The sequence below is a fragment of the Dipodomys spectabilis genome, unplaced genomic scaffold (genome assembly GCF_019054845.1).
Source record: "Dipodomys spectabilis isolate Male_0828 unplaced genomic scaffold, ASM1905484v1 ptg000266l, whole genome shotgun sequence".
Taxonomy (NCBI): domain Eukaryota; kingdom Metazoa; phylum Chordata; class Mammalia; order Rodentia; family Heteromyidae; genus Dipodomys; species Dipodomys spectabilis.
The window spans coordinates 6,241,312-6,257,324 of NW_024870943.1; the positions used below are offsets into that span (position 1 = coordinate 6,241,312).

The following is a 16,013-nucleotide window of genomic DNA, read 5'->3' on the forward strand; positions in this document are numbered from 1 at the left end:
TCACATACCCTGCCAGCTTCTCTGGCTGAACCCCAGTTTTGCTCAAGGGCTCAGCTGTCCTTCTGTGCTGCTCTGGGAAGACCCCCAGGGACAGGAAGCCCCCACAGCCATGTCCACTCTGATGGATGGGGGGGAAATGGAGAGACTGCAGGCGCTTTACTGAATGGTGCCCAGGATGAAGGGGGCCCAGCTTGGGAAGGATCTGGGTCTGCAGGGGGTCACTTCACCACTGGCCTTGCTGGCCCATGGGGTCTTCTCATGGGGGGCCCTCTGTATCCCAGGTCTGGGCACAGCCCCCAACCTGAATCTCTAGGGAACACGTACTCAATCTAGCAGCCAGGGCCTTGAGACGAGGTGACTTACAATAATGACTTTATTTTAACATATTTAATTACAGACATAAAACAGCTGGGGGAGGGGTGGGCCTGGCCTGGCCCCACCCTTGGGCTACCAGGAGGCAGGGTGCAGGCGAGGCCTCCCTGATGACCCTCTTCCTAGGGTCTTCCTATGGCAGGGCCCTATTGCTTTAGCGGGGAGGAGCCATGCAAACGAAGGGGCAGGGAATCCTCTTGGTCCCGCCCCAGGCCGGCCTTCCTCCAGAATGCCTGGCTGTGCCCCTCTGCACCCCAGCTCGGGCACCCCCTTCCTGCCTGTGCAGGGGACAGCCGCTCTGGCCAGCCCTGCTCTGCTCTGCCCACCCCCTCTGCAACCTAAAGAGGAATAAATACAAACTTTACAAAGTAAAAGGGGGTCCAACGCTGCCCGGGGGCGGGGCTGCTCAGGTCCTGGTTGCGGGGTGCTGGCCAGGGGGCGCCCCTGCCTCACATCATCCCCAGCTGCAGCAGCGTGTTGGCGTAGGCCATGGGCTTGACGTTGGGGTGAGGCTGGAGGAGGCAGAGGGGGTTGGGTCAGGAGGGGCCACAGGGGTTGCCTGCTCCCCCACCCCCCTTGGAGTTGGGGCTCACCACTGCTGTGAACTGGTGGAACTGGGGCCGCAGGTCGGAGCCCCGGAGGTGAATGTAGGAGGCTTTGTTCCCCATCTGGTCGCTGCAGGGACAGGAGCAGAGGGGGCGCTCAGGGAGGGGCAGGAGAGGGGGAGGGGAGGACGGGGTGGGCTCTCGGTGCCAGATCTGATCCCACCACCTCTCTGGCCACCAGGACAAGCAGGTGACCCCGGGGTGCCTGCCGTGGCAGCCTTCTTCTGCAGACTAGAGGAATGACGGGATTTCCTTCCAGAAGCATCTCCAGGCACCAATGGGAGGTGTGAGGCCTGGGGGCTGGGGGCGGTGGAGGGGCTTCACTGCCTGGCTCCCCTTGCACCATCCAGTGATGGGAACGGTCCACCTCCATGCTGAGCCCCAAAGAAACAAACCCCCAGGGGACGCACCAGTAGTTGGGGGCAGAGAAGACGGTGACGCAGCGGCCGCCGTGGGCCACCTCGTAGCCCTCCGCCTTGACCTCGTGGCTGCGGATGATGTACTCCAGCTGGTTCTCCTCCAGGAAGGCCTTGGTGACATCGGGCCCGAACTGGCAGCTCACGCCCCGTTTGCTGACCGAGCGCCCATTCTAGGGGGCAAGGGGGGAACATGAGACTCCGGGTGACCAGGGGCCCCACCCTACCACCTCACACAAAACTCTGGGCTCACCTGCGGCTGGGGATCAGACCACAGCAGGTCGCACATGGGACCTGGGGAGAGGGGAGTGAGCATCAGGGCCCTGGAGGGAGGGCTCCCACCCAGCCAGGCCCCACCTTCTGGCACACTCCTGCCCAGGGGAGGCAGGGCTCAGGACATAGCCTTGCAGTTAGTTCTGAGCTACTCCGGCCTCCCCAGGACCATCACAGCCCTGGATCTGAACTGAGGCATTCAGAGCCAAGGCGCCCCCTGCCCTAGGAACAAAGACCAGTGAGCTGTCCACCCAGTGCCACCCCTGCGGCCACTCCACACCCACGTGCCGCCATCTGCCTGTCCCCAGTTGCCTCAGCCCAGGGACTGGAGAACTCCGGTGTGAACAGAGGGGTGTGTCCTCATCCGTCTGCCTTCTGGGCCCTGGACAGGCCCTGGCCTCATGGCCTCACTGGCCAGGGGGGAGCCCCAAGACCTCGCTCACCTGAGTCTGGAGGCTGCCGGTTCCGCTCGATCTTCCTAATGTCGTCCAGAGTGACACCGTCCTCGCTGAAGAGGCCTCCGTGCATGATCTGGGGGCGGGGCAGTGGGGTGAGGGCAGGGCAGCGCCCTCTGCCGTGGCCAGTCATGGGGATGTGGGGGAGCACTATGTCTTTACCAGCACTTTGCCGTTGATGCACTGAGCCAGCGGGAGCCACTCGAACACCTCGCTGAAGAGCTCGTACATCTGGGCTGTGTACTTGGCCTTCACCTCGCCCTCGAAACCGTAGATCTGGTTCATGTTGTCTGTCTCATGATTGCCTGGGCACAGCAGGGGGACCGAAGGTTCAGCCCCGGGTTCCTCAGTCTCCCTGACTCAGAAACAGACCTGGGGACGCGGTGACAGCCGAGTGCCCACCACTCCATCTTCTCGGCTGCCTCGGCCCCACAGGCTCCACCCCTCTCCCTCAAACCTGGCCCAAGAGCCCAAATCTGCCCGGGAGCCTGGGGGATGGCACACAGTGGCTCCTGGGATGCCAACATGGTGTCAGGCGTGCTCAGTCCACCCATAAGGCTGTGGCACATAGAGCGGGAAGCACGGCCTCGTGAGACATCCACCCGCCTCACTGCAATAACCCCCCAGAACCCTCCAGAGAAGTCTTTGCATAAGAAGCACCCACGTGGGCATGGGCACGGGTCCTTCTGGTCTGCAGGGATTCCTCTCTATCGGGGCGGGGCCCCAGCGAGCCCCTCCCATGTGTGGGCAGGGCCTGCCCAGGTGCTCACTAAGAGAACTCTGGGGGAGATGGGGTGTTCTTCCTTTCGGCCAGCCCCTGAGGGGGAGGTGCCCTTCCTCCAGACCCTCCACTGACACCGGCTGACACATGGGCACAGTGACCCTGGGAGGGAGGCAAGCCATGAGCCTGTCCCTAGGGGCTTCCTTACAGGACGGCCCTGGGCACCCCCAGGGTAGGCTCACTTCACCCAGTACCCTGGTTTTCTAGATAAATCACCACTCAGAGGAAAAGGGAAGCGCCCTTCTGAGGACCCCCAACTCCTCCCCAGCTCACCTCGAAGTAGGTGAAAGTGATCTGGGTACAGGAGCTTGAAGCCAAAAAGGGTGAGGATCACCTCCACGGAGAAGGAGCCACGGTCCACGAAGTCGCCATTAAATATCTGTGCTGCTAAGGACCACGCGGCGGCAGGACCAGCCAGAACCCAGCCGTGGAGGCTCCTCCCAGGCCTCCAGGCCCCCTCAAGGCTCCCATCAGCACCTCCCAAGGAACAAGGACCCGGTGGGGCTCACAGCACTCTCTCCTGTGCTGTGGCTCCGGCTGGCCACCAGTCTGCAGGACAGCAGGGAAGGCCCAACGCCTGCCCTTCCTCCAAACAGGCTCAGAGCCACAGGACAGCGGGCACCGAGCCGTCTACCCAGCACAGGCCTGGGCCCTACCCCTGACCCGGGGTGAAGCCAGTCTAATGTCAAATTCTCATGGTGGTGGCCAGGCCTGCAGTCAGCTCCTCCATGCAGCTGCAGCCATGCCCACTCCTCTCCACCTTAGCCCAAGTGACAAAGGGGGAAACTGAGGCAGCAGGTTAGATGAGCAGCTAGTTAGTGGCAGCTGCCTCTGTGCTGTGTGACCTGGCAGCAGAGGGGAACGTGGGGCTGGGAGAGCTGAGGGCACTGGCCCCGGGGACACAGTGTGGGGACTAGCCTGTCCCCTCCACCCCACGCCCAGGCCCAACTGCAGCATGGAGAAGGATACATAGGGGTTGGTCTCGGAGGGCAAGCCGTTGAGCTCGAAGATATTGAGGAGGTCATAGAACTGGCCGTGCGTGTCCCCACACACTGTAATCTTCTCTGTCTGGAAGAAAAGAGGCCACCGGAGAGGGAGGGGCCCAGAGAGAGATGTGGGGAGGGGGCAGAAGGGAGGGGTGAGGGGTCATGGCAGACCAAGAAAATCCATGTGAGACACACACAAAGCAGGACACAGTGATGACAAGGTGACAGAGAGCACGAGGCAGGACCGAGGGACATGCGGGAGACAGACGAGGAGGGGACGACAGACCACACCAGGTGGGACTGTGAGTTCCAGAGCGCACTGGCTCCTCCCCGGCCCAGGAGCCACCCACCGCCAGATGCCAATGCCCTGGCCAGCCGCACCTCTTTCAGCGTGGTCTCCACGAGCGTGCTCAGCTTACACAGGACCTCTTTCACCTGCACCAGAATCTGAAGGCAGGGCAGACTGTGAGTGGGACGGCTTTTGCACCCCACACTGCTGTGGCCCCGGATGCACGCACGCGTCCAGCACGGGACACCCGTTCCGGGAAGTAGTGGTCATCACACAACGCCCCTCTGGCTCTGCTCAGTGCCCGGGGTCCCTGTGGCTCACCTGGTAGGCACACTTCCGGTGCAGCTTCTTCTGGTCCTTGTACCACTGCATGAGCTCCTTCATGAAGGTGATTGTCACTTTGCCGTCCTCAAGCTTTGGCCCACTGTACTCGTCCTCGATGGCTGGCAGGTGAACAAGGGAACCCTGTCAGGGGGCTTGGACATGGCGGGCAGCATGGGCTACGTGGCTCCCAGGGATGGGGGACCTGGCTGTGGACACAGGCTGAGGAAGTGAGTGGGAGCAGACGCCGTGGAACTGTGGCAACTGCTCTGGGCCTTGGGGTTCAGGCTTCTAGGATGAGTACACAACTCTAAGATCTATTTCCAGATGGTCCACTCCAGCAGCGGCCTCCCTCTGCCACCCCCATTCTAAATCCTAGAGAGGAGTCCCCCAAATGACTACCAACTCAGCCCTGCCCCATCTTCCCTGTGCTCTAGGGTGGGAACCCTAGACACGCGAGACAGGGCAGGACGGTCCCGGGGAACGCCACCACATCACCCACAGGTAGAAATAGCTGCGGGACCTCATGTGAACAGGGGAAGGGGCACCACTGCATGCCACGAAAGAAAAGCACTAAACCACCCTAAATTTATCTACCAAGGGCAGGAAGGGGGAGAAGGAGGGAACAAAAGCAGCTGTGGGCGAGACCCCATTTCTGTGTTTCCTTTTTTTTTTTTTGTCTGTCATGGGGCTTGAACTCTGGGCGTGGGCACTGTCCCTCAGCTCTTCAGCTCAAGGGGAGCACTCTACCACTTGAGCCAGAGTGCCACTTCCAGTTTCCTAGTGGTTAACTGGAGATAAGAGTCTCATGGACTTTCCTGCACAGGCTGGCTTTGAACCTCGATCCTCAGATCTCAGCCTCCCGGAGTAGCTAGGATGACAGGTGTGAGCCACCGGCGCCCGGCTGTGAGACCCCATTTTTTAGGACTTGCTGGAACCTGACCCCCCTCTCTGGGCACTGCCTGCCCCTAGATGCAGGGAGGGCTGGGGTGTGCAGGCCGACTCACTCATGCTCTCGATGTCCAGTGAGTCCACAACAGAGCGCCTGTGCTCGTCCCCCGCGATGGCCCGCTCGAAGGCCTTCTGCTTCACGATCTTGCTGCACTCCTGGTACTTCATCTTGGCATCTTTGTCGTGAGGCTTCACCTTCACCACCTGGCAGAGGGGGAGGAGTCATACTCGGGAGGGCGTGACTAGCTCCTGGCACAGGGGAACTGTCAGCAGCACCAGCCCTAGGATCTGGTCAGACCCAGGGCCACCACCCATGGCCATGTTGCAATCTGGACCCTGCCACCCGGCCTGGGTTTCTGCCCCAGCACCCTGAGAAACAATCCCACAGAGCTGCGCAAGGACGGGCACACCAGTCCCCAGGGCTCTGACTAAACCAGCGCTGACCCCATCAGAGCAGAAGCGAATGAACTGCCCTTGTCAAAGGCTAGTCAGCAGCTGCCTCTGCCCTTTGGTAGGAGCTGAAGTAAGAGTCTGAGCTCCACCAAGTAAGCAACTGGGGGCTGGTTGGAGATGTGGCTCAGATGGTAGAGCGCCAGCCAATGAGTGAAAACATCAGGTACTGACTCTGGATCTCAGACCAAAAAACAACAAAACAAAACAAGGAACTGAGGGCCTTGGTCAATGCAGCACTCCACTCAGAATGTTTTCTTTTTTTGTTGGTATAGGCCTTGAACTCAGGGCCTGGGAATTATTCGTAAGCTTTTCTGCTCAAGGCTAGCGCTCTACCATTTTGAGGCACAGCACCACTTCCAGGTCTGTGGTGGTTAGCTGGAGATAAGAGTCTCATGGAGGGGCTGGGAAGGTGGCTTACTGGTAGAGTGCTTGCCTTGAATGCATGAAGCCCTGGGTTTGATTCCTCAGTACTACATACACAAGAAAAGCTGGAAGTGGTGCTGTGGTAGAGTGCTAGCCTTGAGCAAATGCAGCTCAGGAACAGTGCCCAGGCCTTGAGTTCAAGCCCTGGGAATGGCAAAAAAAGAAAAAAAAAAAAAGGTCTCACAGACTTTCCTGCCCAGGCTGGCTTTGAACTGTGATCCTCAGATCTCAGCCTCCTGAGTAGCTGGGATTACAGGCGTGAGCCTCTGGTGCCCAGTGATTTACTGAAGAGCTGGGCTGCACAGGAACTTAAAACCACCACAGCCTCACAGCCACTCAGGCCGGTGCCTGCCATGCCCGGTGCCTGCATTTATCTAACAACTGTGTTTTGCAGAGCTGCCAAGGAGATTGGAGAAGGACAAGAGGAGCCAGGTATTCACCATGCCCCGGTGTCCCAGGCAGGCCTTGGCGTGGGCACACCTGCCATCAGGCTGTGGACCAGTCCTCATGTGGCACTGCAAGACAGGTCCAACTTCTCCCTTCCTTCCCCATCAAGACATGGTATGCGCCAGCAAGGCACTGGGCTTCCCAACCACGTGCCCTCAGCCACTCATCCATCGCCCACCCACATCTATGCCCATGGTTTAAAAACTAAAAACAGTCAGGCATTGGTGGCTCACGCCTGTAATCCTAGCTACTCAGGAGGCTGAGATCTGAGGATCAGAGTTCAAAGCCAGCCCAGGCAGGAACGGACCGTCTGTGAGACTCTTATCTCCAATTAACCACCAGAAAACCAGAAGTGGCGCTGTGGCTCAAGTGGTAGAGCACTAGGCTTGAGCTGAAGAGCTGAGGGACCGCGCCCAGGCCCAGAGTTCAAGTCCCACGACCGACAAAAAAATTTTTTTTAAAGAATAAAATAAAAACACATACAACAATATATACACATACCCCAAGAAAGTGTGTTCTGTGTCTAACTGGACATGAGAAAGAACACAGTGAGGCCTGGGCCACCTCGTGTGCACCCCGAGGGGAAAGGACACCTCTTCAGCCTTCACCTCCATCCCTGCACAGCGCTCTGCTCCCAGTGGCTGAGACTGAGCCCCAGGCTCACCTGCTCCAACCAAGGTCACACCTGCCTTGGTCCCCTCCCACAGCCTGCAACCAGCCCAGAGGACAGGGCCTGGTGTATCCCCTGGGAACTGCAGCACCTGTCACTCGATGCTCTGTGGGGGCCCAATGTGGCAGGTGTGGCCCTGCCTTGGTGGCTCTGTTAAGGCTCTGGATTGCCAGCTGACCCTCATGCACACCCCAGGCCTGTGGCATGACCGTAATCACTCAGCTTCTGTCCAGGCACTCTCCCTAGCCCAAGTGGGGAAGACTCTGCCCTTGACCCGGGGTTCCTCCAGGCCCTGACTCTGTGGGCCTTGGTTACTCATTACCAGCCGTCCACCCCGGGACCTTTACCCGTCTTTAGCAAAGCCAACAGGCCTGGGCAGCCACTCCCCTACTTGCCATCTTCCGGATTAGGATGCCAAGGGAGCGGCCCTGGCACCCACGCTCAGAGGGACCCTGCTGGGCTATCCCTTTCCTGGCTCCCACTCTGATACAGGGTCCCCTGGCCACAGGCTCTGCGCAAGGACCTCACCCTAGGCCAGGCCCTGCCACTACAGACTGGCATCCGGGGCCCCAGGTCACCTCACCCTGCACAGAGGGTGCGGGCAGCAGAAAGGCTGTGTAAGTTCAACAGAGTCCCAGCAGCTCCACTCTAGGACCTCCACTTTGGGGGGACATGGGCAATGTGGGACCCTGGGCCTCAATCTCCCCTGTAGGATGGAGGTGGTCCTGCCAAGTCCCCAGGGCTGCTGCAGTAAGCACACCTGACCCTCAACCGGTACCTTGACCACCAGTCTGTCACCAAGGTAGAGAGGAATGACCCCTGTTCCCAGCCTTCCGGTCACCTCATGATACCCTGCAGGGATCCTCACCCTGAGCCACCAGAGCCACCAGAAGGTGACTGTGGCTCTTGCTAATAACTGACAGAAATGCCCTCAATGCCAGGTGCTGATGGCTCACATCTGTCATCCCAGCTTCTCAGGAGGCTGAGATCTGAGGAACGAGGTTCAAAGCTAACCTGGGAAGCAAAGTCCTTGAGGCCCTTATCTCTAATAATCTCCCTCAAAAAAGCTGAGGGCTGGGAAGGTGGCTCAGTGGTAGAGCACTTGCCTTGCATGCATGGGGCCCTGGGTTCAATTCCTCAGCACCACATAAGCAAAAAGAAAAAAGCCAGAAGTGGTGCTGTGGCTCAAGTGGTAGAGCGCTAGGTTTGAGCTGAAGAGCTGAGGGACAGCGCGCAGGCCCAGAGTTCAGGCCCCACGACTGGACCCAAAAAAAAAAGCCAGAAGTGGAGGCATGGCTCAAGTGATAGAGTGCTAGCCTTGAGCAAAAAAGGCTCAGGGACGGTGCCCTGGTCCCGAGTTCAAGCCAGACTGGCACCCCAAACCCCCAAACCCTACCCTTATTACCAATGGCTGATTACCTTGGAACCCCATGTGCCAGTGTAGCTCTAAGCAGCTCATTTAGTGCCCACAGCATCCCTGGAGGCGCAGAGAGGCCCCGCCCAGGGTCCGTCAGACCCACTTACCGTCTCGTAGTCACGCAGGGCAGCCCGGAACTTGCCCAGGGCCATGTTGCTGGCAGCCCGGCGGTAGTAGCCCTTGATGTACTTCTTGTCAATCTCCACGGCCCGCGTGGCGTCACCCAGTGCGTAGCCATAGCACTCGGTGCGCAGGTAGGCCAGGCTGCGGTTGCCATAGTAGATGGCATTGCTGGGGTTCAGCTCGATGGCCTGGCTGTAGAACTTGATGGCGTTCTCGTAGTCCTTGGCTGGGGGGGGGGGGGGGGGAGGAGGGGGAGGGGACAAGGAGGAAGAGGCATGAGGCAGCGCTGCCACTGGGCCATGTCCTCACTTACAAGATGGGGAAACTAGCCGGGCGCCGGTGGCTCACGCCTGTCATCCTAGCTACTCAGGAGGCTGAGATCTGAGGATCATGGTTCAAAGCCAGCCCGGGTAGGAAAGTTTGTGAGACTCTTATCTCCAAAAACCCACTAGAAAACCGGAAGTATTGCTGTGGCTCAAGTGATAGAGCGCTCACCTTGACCTGAAGAGCACGAGGACAGCGCCCAAGCCCAGAGTTCAAGCCCCACGACCGACAAAAAAAAAAAAAAAAGGGGGGGGAAACTGAGGCCCACCCTGGTGCTCAGACGGGTCTCCTCAGCCTGGCCCTCAGGCCACAAGCTCCAGGCCTCCACCAATCCCATGCTTCTACCCACTCGGTGCCATGCTGGACACTACTCTAGGTCTCTCCCTGAGTCCACGTGTGGCTAGGAGGGGCTATGCTAGGGTGTGCTGAAGCTGTGATTTGAACCAGGCAGCCGTAGGCCCTGAGCCCCCGGCCATCCAGCCTCCCACAGCAAGGAAGTGAACCCAAAAAGGAGGCCAAGAAGGAGATGTGTAGGTAGAAAGGGAAGGAAGCCACTCGGCCTTGCTGAGCATGAGGCCGGAGAAGGCAGCAGACTGCTCCTGACAGAACAGCAGGCAAGGCCTGAGCAGGCTGAGCCCTGGGCTGGGGCCCCGGGCCAGGTGCAGTGGCCAGCCCTAGGGAGCTGGCTGGGGGCAGGAGTGGCGGGAGTGAGGAGACAGATCCCCTGGGACTGGCAGCCTCAGCCTGGTCCCAAGTGTGGGATGACAGGAGGTGACAGTGAGCCAAGGACAAGAGGTCAGATTGTACTTGACAAGCGCTTTCCACCTGACCTGGGGTCCTAGGAAGACCATCTGAGGCCCACCTGGAAGCTGTAGAGGCCATGTTCAAGGTCAAAGGCTAAGGAGGCTGTGCTCAAGGTCAAATAACCGGATTTGAGGCCTCCCCTGTGCCCATTCCACAGGTGGGAGGAATGAGACCTGGACGGCCTCACAGGCCTGCCCAAGTGGGGCTGGTGTGCTGGACTCTTCACAGAACCCCCCAACAACCCCGAAGACAGCACATCAGCCAGGAAAACTGAAGCTCAGCCCGCGTGGTGAGGGGCAGGTGGGGCCCCTCGTACCTGCGGATGCCCTGGGGGAGCCTGGCAGAGACAGCGGCTCAGATCCACTCTGCAGCTAATCTGTCACAGCCCTTCAGGACTGGAGTTTCAGAGGCTGCGCCTCTCAACTCAGGAGCCCCCCCGCCCCCCCCTTCACTGGTGCCCAGTGAGCACAGACACCCCACCTCCTTCAGAGGCCCAGACAGCGACCACCCAAAGGACTTAAGGCTCTGTAGCCTAGAGGGTCACCCGAGTGTCCTGGAGGGGAAGTGAGTGGGGAGGGAGGGAGGCAGGAACCAGAGAAGGGAGAAGGCAGGTGGCAATCTTTCAGTGGCCTGAACTGTCCCTTCCTTACGGCAGGCCTGCTTGACTCTGATCGGGGTCTGTGAGCCCCAGGAAGGCAGGCCGCAGCACTTCCTAGAACCAAGCAAGGTGCAAGGAGCAGCCTGGCACCTTCAGAGGACTCCCTCAGCCTGGGGGCAGGCGGGGTGCCTTCCAGGCAAGGTGTGACTCAGCCAGGGGCACAGTCTGGGCTGGTGGCTGGCTGTCACCTCTGACTTAGCTCTGGCCCGGGGCTGAGGCGGTGAGCTGGGCCTGGGAATGTGCCCAGGCAAAGAGGCTGCAGCCCTTGAGTGACCAAGTGCAGAGGGGGAGGCAGGGAAGGAGGGAGGGGGAAGGGCCTGTACCCCATTCTCTGCCCCCCATCCGTATCCTGCTCTGTGTGCTGTGCCTCAAGTCTCCTTCCAGGCAGCCCCGGGAGTCAGCGATGAGGAAACAGAGACAGCAAGGTGAGGCTAGGGGTTGGGGGGGCCCCGCTGCAGAGGACTCTGGCTCTTTACTTTGGTGCATGCTTCACCACCTGGGGGACTGAGGTGTCAGACCAGCTCCCCCTCCCCCAGGACCTTCCTCACCCACAGGAGCCAGGGTGACAGGTGAGCAGAGGTGAGGCAGAGGAAATCCGGCCCAGCCCACACGCGCATGCACACACGCACGCACGCGCGCACGCACACGCGCACACACACACACACACACACACACACACCCGACCTGGGGGCCAGCAGTTCCGCTTCCGAGCCACTTCCTCCATAAAACAAACAGGGCTCCAACCCACTTCTACTTCCCAGTGTGGGGCGGGTGCCCAGGCCGCACCTTGCACCACTGAGTCTCAATTAACACGAGCTGTAATTATTCTTTTTATTGTTATTCCCTCAGCCCCTGAGCTCCTGCCACAGCCTGCCTGACAGGAGGAGGCCTGGCCTGAGGGGTACCTTCCACCAAGGACAGGCCCCTTGGGCTCCAGGCTGGAATCCCAGGTCCTGGTGAATTGAGGCTGCTCCCCAACTCTCCCTGGCATCAGCAGCAACCCCAAGACTTGCTGCCCTTGTTGAGCCCCAGAAAAGGTTTTTCTCTCTCTCTCATTCTCTCTCTTTCTTCTCCCCCCCCCCCCCCCAAAGCTGGTCCTGGTGCTTAAAGTCAAGGACTTTTTACTCAAGGCTTAATGCTCTACTACTTGAGCCACAGCTCAAGCCACTTTCAGCTTTTGGCTGGTTAATTGGAGATAAGAGTCTTGAGGACTTTCCTGCCCAGGCTGGCTTCAAACCATGATCTTTAGATGTCAGCCTCCTGACTAGACAGGATTACAGGTGTGAACTGCTGGCACCTGGCTTTAAGGACAATTCTGAGCCTGTCCTCTGGCCACTACCCAGCACCTTCAGCTGAAAGTCGAGTTGCCTCCCTATGACCCCTTACAATCTGCTCCCTACAAAGGCACCAAGACCCGCTCACCTTTGGGCCTTTGCCATCTGCTTCTTTCTGCCTTGAGCTTTCTCCACCTGGGCGTGTTTCCAACACCACTTGGACCCTCAGGATGGCGCCCACACTCCCCACTGAACTTCCTACCCAACCAAACTGCCCCTCAGGCCATGCATTTCTGGAGACCCATGCTCCAGTGGGGCCCTAGATCCTTCTACCATGCCCTCCCCTTCTCCTGAGTTGTCTGCCAGTGCAAATCTCTCCTCCCCTGCAGAGTCTACCTCGACGCTGTGTCCGTGCTGAACCACACTTGCAGAAGTGGACTAATTGCTCTGGTCAACATCCCCACCAGTATCTGCCGGCCAGACCTAGTAGTCAAGGCTTGGAGCTCATCTTTCCTAAATTCTAGAATCTACACACACTTTCCTGACACCTCTTCCCGGTTTCCCATCCACCTTCCTTGCTGACTGCTCCTCAGCACCCTACTTTAGGTCTTCTCTGTACCCCATTTCTAAGTGATCTCATCCATTCCCAACATATTTCCAACCACAGGTTGGGCACTCTCAAAGTTTTCTCCAGTCCAGACTGGCCCATCTACCTATTTCCTGTCTACCTATTTCCTGGACCAGCTGAATAAAATCCAAACTAGTCTTGGCAATGATTTATGAGACCCCAGAAAGAAGCAGCCCAGATCTGGGTCCTCCAAAATCTTTTATCCGACCCACCTAACTCTTTTTAAAGCCCCAGTCACACCATTCTCACACACATGCTCCACCCCAGGGCCTTTGCACATGCTAATCTACCCAGTAGGATCAGTCCTTCCCCTGGTCCTCTGGGTAGTTTCAGCTTAAATGTCTCTTTTTCCTTAGAGTACTCCCAGACCATCCACCATCCTATGTCTAAGGCAGCTTTCTACCTCGATTTTTCTTACCATCTTGTGCTTTTTCTCTTTCTTTCTTTCTTTCAAAGGCCTGGGCATAACTTAAGCATTTTATTTGTGGGCTTACTCCACGTGATTCCCTTGCTACTTGACAGACCACAATGTCTCCTTCCTGCTGGAGTCTCAGAGCCAAGCCCGGTGCGCCGGCTCGACCGGAGGCTCAAGAAACATGTATGCAATGAATGAATGAACGAATCCGTGACCTCACGTGTTCCCCACGCCTCAGGGACTCCCTACAGATCCTATTCTCCAATCACCCCAAATCTACTTCCTTTCCCCCCCCCTCCCAGTCTCATGATTTATTCCCCACAATTCCCTCTTCTGCTTGGGCTGCCCCCCAACTGGGGCAGGACCCCCCCCCCCGCACCTCCCCAGCCCAGGTCTCCCCTCCCAGGTAGCCACATGTCACTACTGGGTGGCGCCCTCTTAGGGGCCCGCTCCACTCCTGACTTGGTGGCGCCCGCCTCAGTTTCCCCACTTGTGAACGCACGACCCCTCCACTCAGACGCCCCCCCCATGTCGCCCCGTGGTAGCGTCACCCCGCGCCCCCCCCCGGGCCCGGTCACTTGGTAGAGGCCGCCCGGCGCCCCAGCTGCCGCTCGGCGTTGCCATGGTTCCGCGCGGGCCTGGGCTGCTGTCCGCCCTCCCTCGCCCTGTCCGGGCCGGACGTACCTTTAAAGTAGTCGTTGGCCTGGGTCTTGAGCTCCTCGGCCCGCTTCAAGGCGCCTTCGGCAGGGGGTTCGTCCCGGGGGGGCTCAGCACACTCAGTCCGTTCGCCCTCCGCCATCGCCATGCCGCAAAGCGACCCCCACCCTGGCAACGGCCGCCAGCGGCACCCGGCCGAACCGTCGCGAAGGAGCGCTGAGGGACCGCCGCCGCTGTCGCGCAAGTGTCGTAAAGCGCGGGCCCCGAAGGCGCCTTCGGCACGCATGCGCGGGGGTTCCTTGGGCCCCCGCGAGCGCGCGCGCCAGGACAAGGTGACCAGAGGGGGGCCGAGGCAGCGCCCCTCGCGGGGCGAACCAATCAGAGGAGAGAGCGGGGGAGAGGGGGCACCGGGAGAGGCGGGGGAGGGGAGGTTGGCGTGGACCTGCTCCCCAAGTTACCTGAGCCCACCGAAGTTTCTTGGGTTTTAAGGACCACCCCCCGCCCCACCCTCGGGGTCGTTGTGCCAGACAGCGGGGGGAGGGGGGGGGGATCAGACTGCCGACTTCCCGAGACCTCGGGCCACCCCTCTTCCCCGCGCCCCGGTGACCTCTCTGGAAAAAACGGTGCTCCCCGTGTCCCCACGACCCGGGGTCTCCCCGGGGCCGAGCGGTGCCCGGCCACTCCGGCCTTCTCCTTCCTGTCCCCACGCTCCCGCCCCCCCTGCACCCGCAAACCGGCCCTGCCGCGGGTCCCCACAGTCTGCGTCTGGGCCACCGCTTCTGCAGCTGGACCCTAGACCGAGGATCGAGCTGGGGGACTGGCCTGCACCCCCGTGCGGCCAGGGCCCCCCCCAGCACCCTTGTTTCCGGCTCTGCTCCCTTCCCTGCCTCCCCCCTCTATTTATTTGAGATAGTGTTCTTGGTATATATAGCCCAATCAAGATCTTCCAGCCTCAGCTTCTGCAGTGCTGAGATTACAGGCTGGGGCCAAACCCCGGGTTCCCACTCGGGCAGAACTATAGCATTAAGCCAGGCACCTATGGCTCACCCCCATAATCCTAACTAGTCAGGAGGCTGAGATCTCAAAGCCAGCCCAGGCAGGAAAGTCATCTCCAATGACCAACCAGAAAACCGGAAGTGGAGTTGTGGCTCAAAGTGGTAGGGCACTACCCTTGAGCAAAAGAGCTCAAGGACAGCGCCCAGGCCCTGAGTTCAAGCCCCAGGCCCGACAAAAAAAAAAAAAGTGGATGTGTCATATGGAGACCAATCACCCACTATACTACCCACCCCCAAAGGGACCCCACAAATGAGTCAACACGCATTCTCCGGTGCCCATCCAGGCGAGGTCTTTATGGTGTTTGGGAAAAGCCAGCATGGCTGAGCCAGGCCTCCCCCTCCCCTAGGCGAGCGCACCTCCCTTAGCACCAATCTGGACAGAATACCCAAAGATGGAGTGGTGGCTTCCAAGGAGGGGGTGGATGGGGCTGAGGAGCTTTTTTTTTTTTTTTTCTTATGGGAGTCCAAGAGTAGCACCATCGTAGATGAGCTGAGAGGGGACAAAGCTGGTGGCAGAGAACTGTGAACTCCTCTCCTGAGACAGGCAGTTTGGGCTGTGCGTGTGCCTATGCGGCTGGAGGCATTGCCTGGATTGTGAACCACTCCCTTGGGGATAGGGAACCCCAGGACCCCAGACACATGGGGGCAAAGTCCAGGTGAGTAAGTGCATGTCTGGAAGCTTGGGGTGGGGAGGAAAAGGGGTTCCTCTTAGGACTGGAAGCGTAGAGGAGCTTGAAGTTCATGAGCAGGTGGGCTGGAGATGAAGATGAGGGGTGGCCAGTCCTGAACTGAGAGTAGGAAGGAGGCAAGTTGGGTGAGCCTGGGGAAACTCGGAATGGAGGTCAGAAAGGAATTAGGGAGGGGGTGTTAAGATTTCATATCAGAGCTAGCACCGGTGGCTCACACCAGTAATCCTAGCTACTCTGGAGGCTGAGATCTGAGGATCACGGTTCAAAGCCAGCCTGGGCAGGAAAGTCCGTGAAACTCTTATCTCCAACAAACACTCAGAAAACCAGAAGTGGCGCTGTAGCTCAAGTTGTAGAGCACTGGCCTTGAGCTGAAGAGCTGAGGGACAGCGCTCAGGCCCAGAGTTCAAGCCCCATAACTGACAAAAAAAAAAAAAAGATTTCATATCAGGGAATCTACAGGGGGAGTGGGTAGATTCTAGAATCGGAAGCATTTGGAGATGGGGGTTCTAGCACCTCAGCAATTTACA

The 16,013-nt window shown here is 59.1% G+C and overlaps 1 protein-coding gene across 1 annotated transcript; it reads right to left on the minus strand.

Annotated features, from left to right (window-relative positions):
* Positions 1-355: 355 nt before the first annotated feature.
* Positions 356-13,991, minus strand: Ppp5c (protein phosphatase 5 catalytic subunit). Its single transcript, XM_042700288.1, has 13 exons — positions 13,770-13,991; positions 8,967-9,208; positions 5,506-5,653; positions 4,499-4,620; positions 4,270-4,335; positions 3,872-3,970; positions 3,176-3,281; positions 2,284-2,426; positions 2,110-2,197; positions 1,647-1,687; positions 1,388-1,566; positions 966-1,047; positions 356-884 (listed from the first exon to the last, which is right to left on the minus strand). The coding sequence occupies exons 1-13, from the start codon at positions 13,888-13,890 to the stop codon at positions 822-824; spliced, it is 1,500 nt and encodes a 499-aa protein (XP_042556222.1). The 5' UTR covers positions 13,891-13,991; the 3' UTR covers positions 356-821.
* Positions 13,992-16,013: the final 2,022 nt, after the last annotated feature.

Bases quoted from the DNA above. Each gene is read 5' to 3' on its own strand.
- Ppp5c (XM_042700288.1), bottom strand. From the start codon at position 13,890: ATGGCGATGGCGGAGGGCGAACGGACTGAGTGTGCTGAGCCCCCCCGG. The intron at 4,621-5,505 runs GTGAGTCGGCCT...TTCACCTGCCAG, and splicing joins ACTGGACATCGAGAGCATGA to CCATCGAGGACGAGTACAGT. The intron at 1,688-2,109 runs GTGAGCGAGGTC...CCCTCTCCCCAG, and splicing joins CCGGCAGCCTCCAGACTCAG to GTCCCATGTGCGACCTGCTG.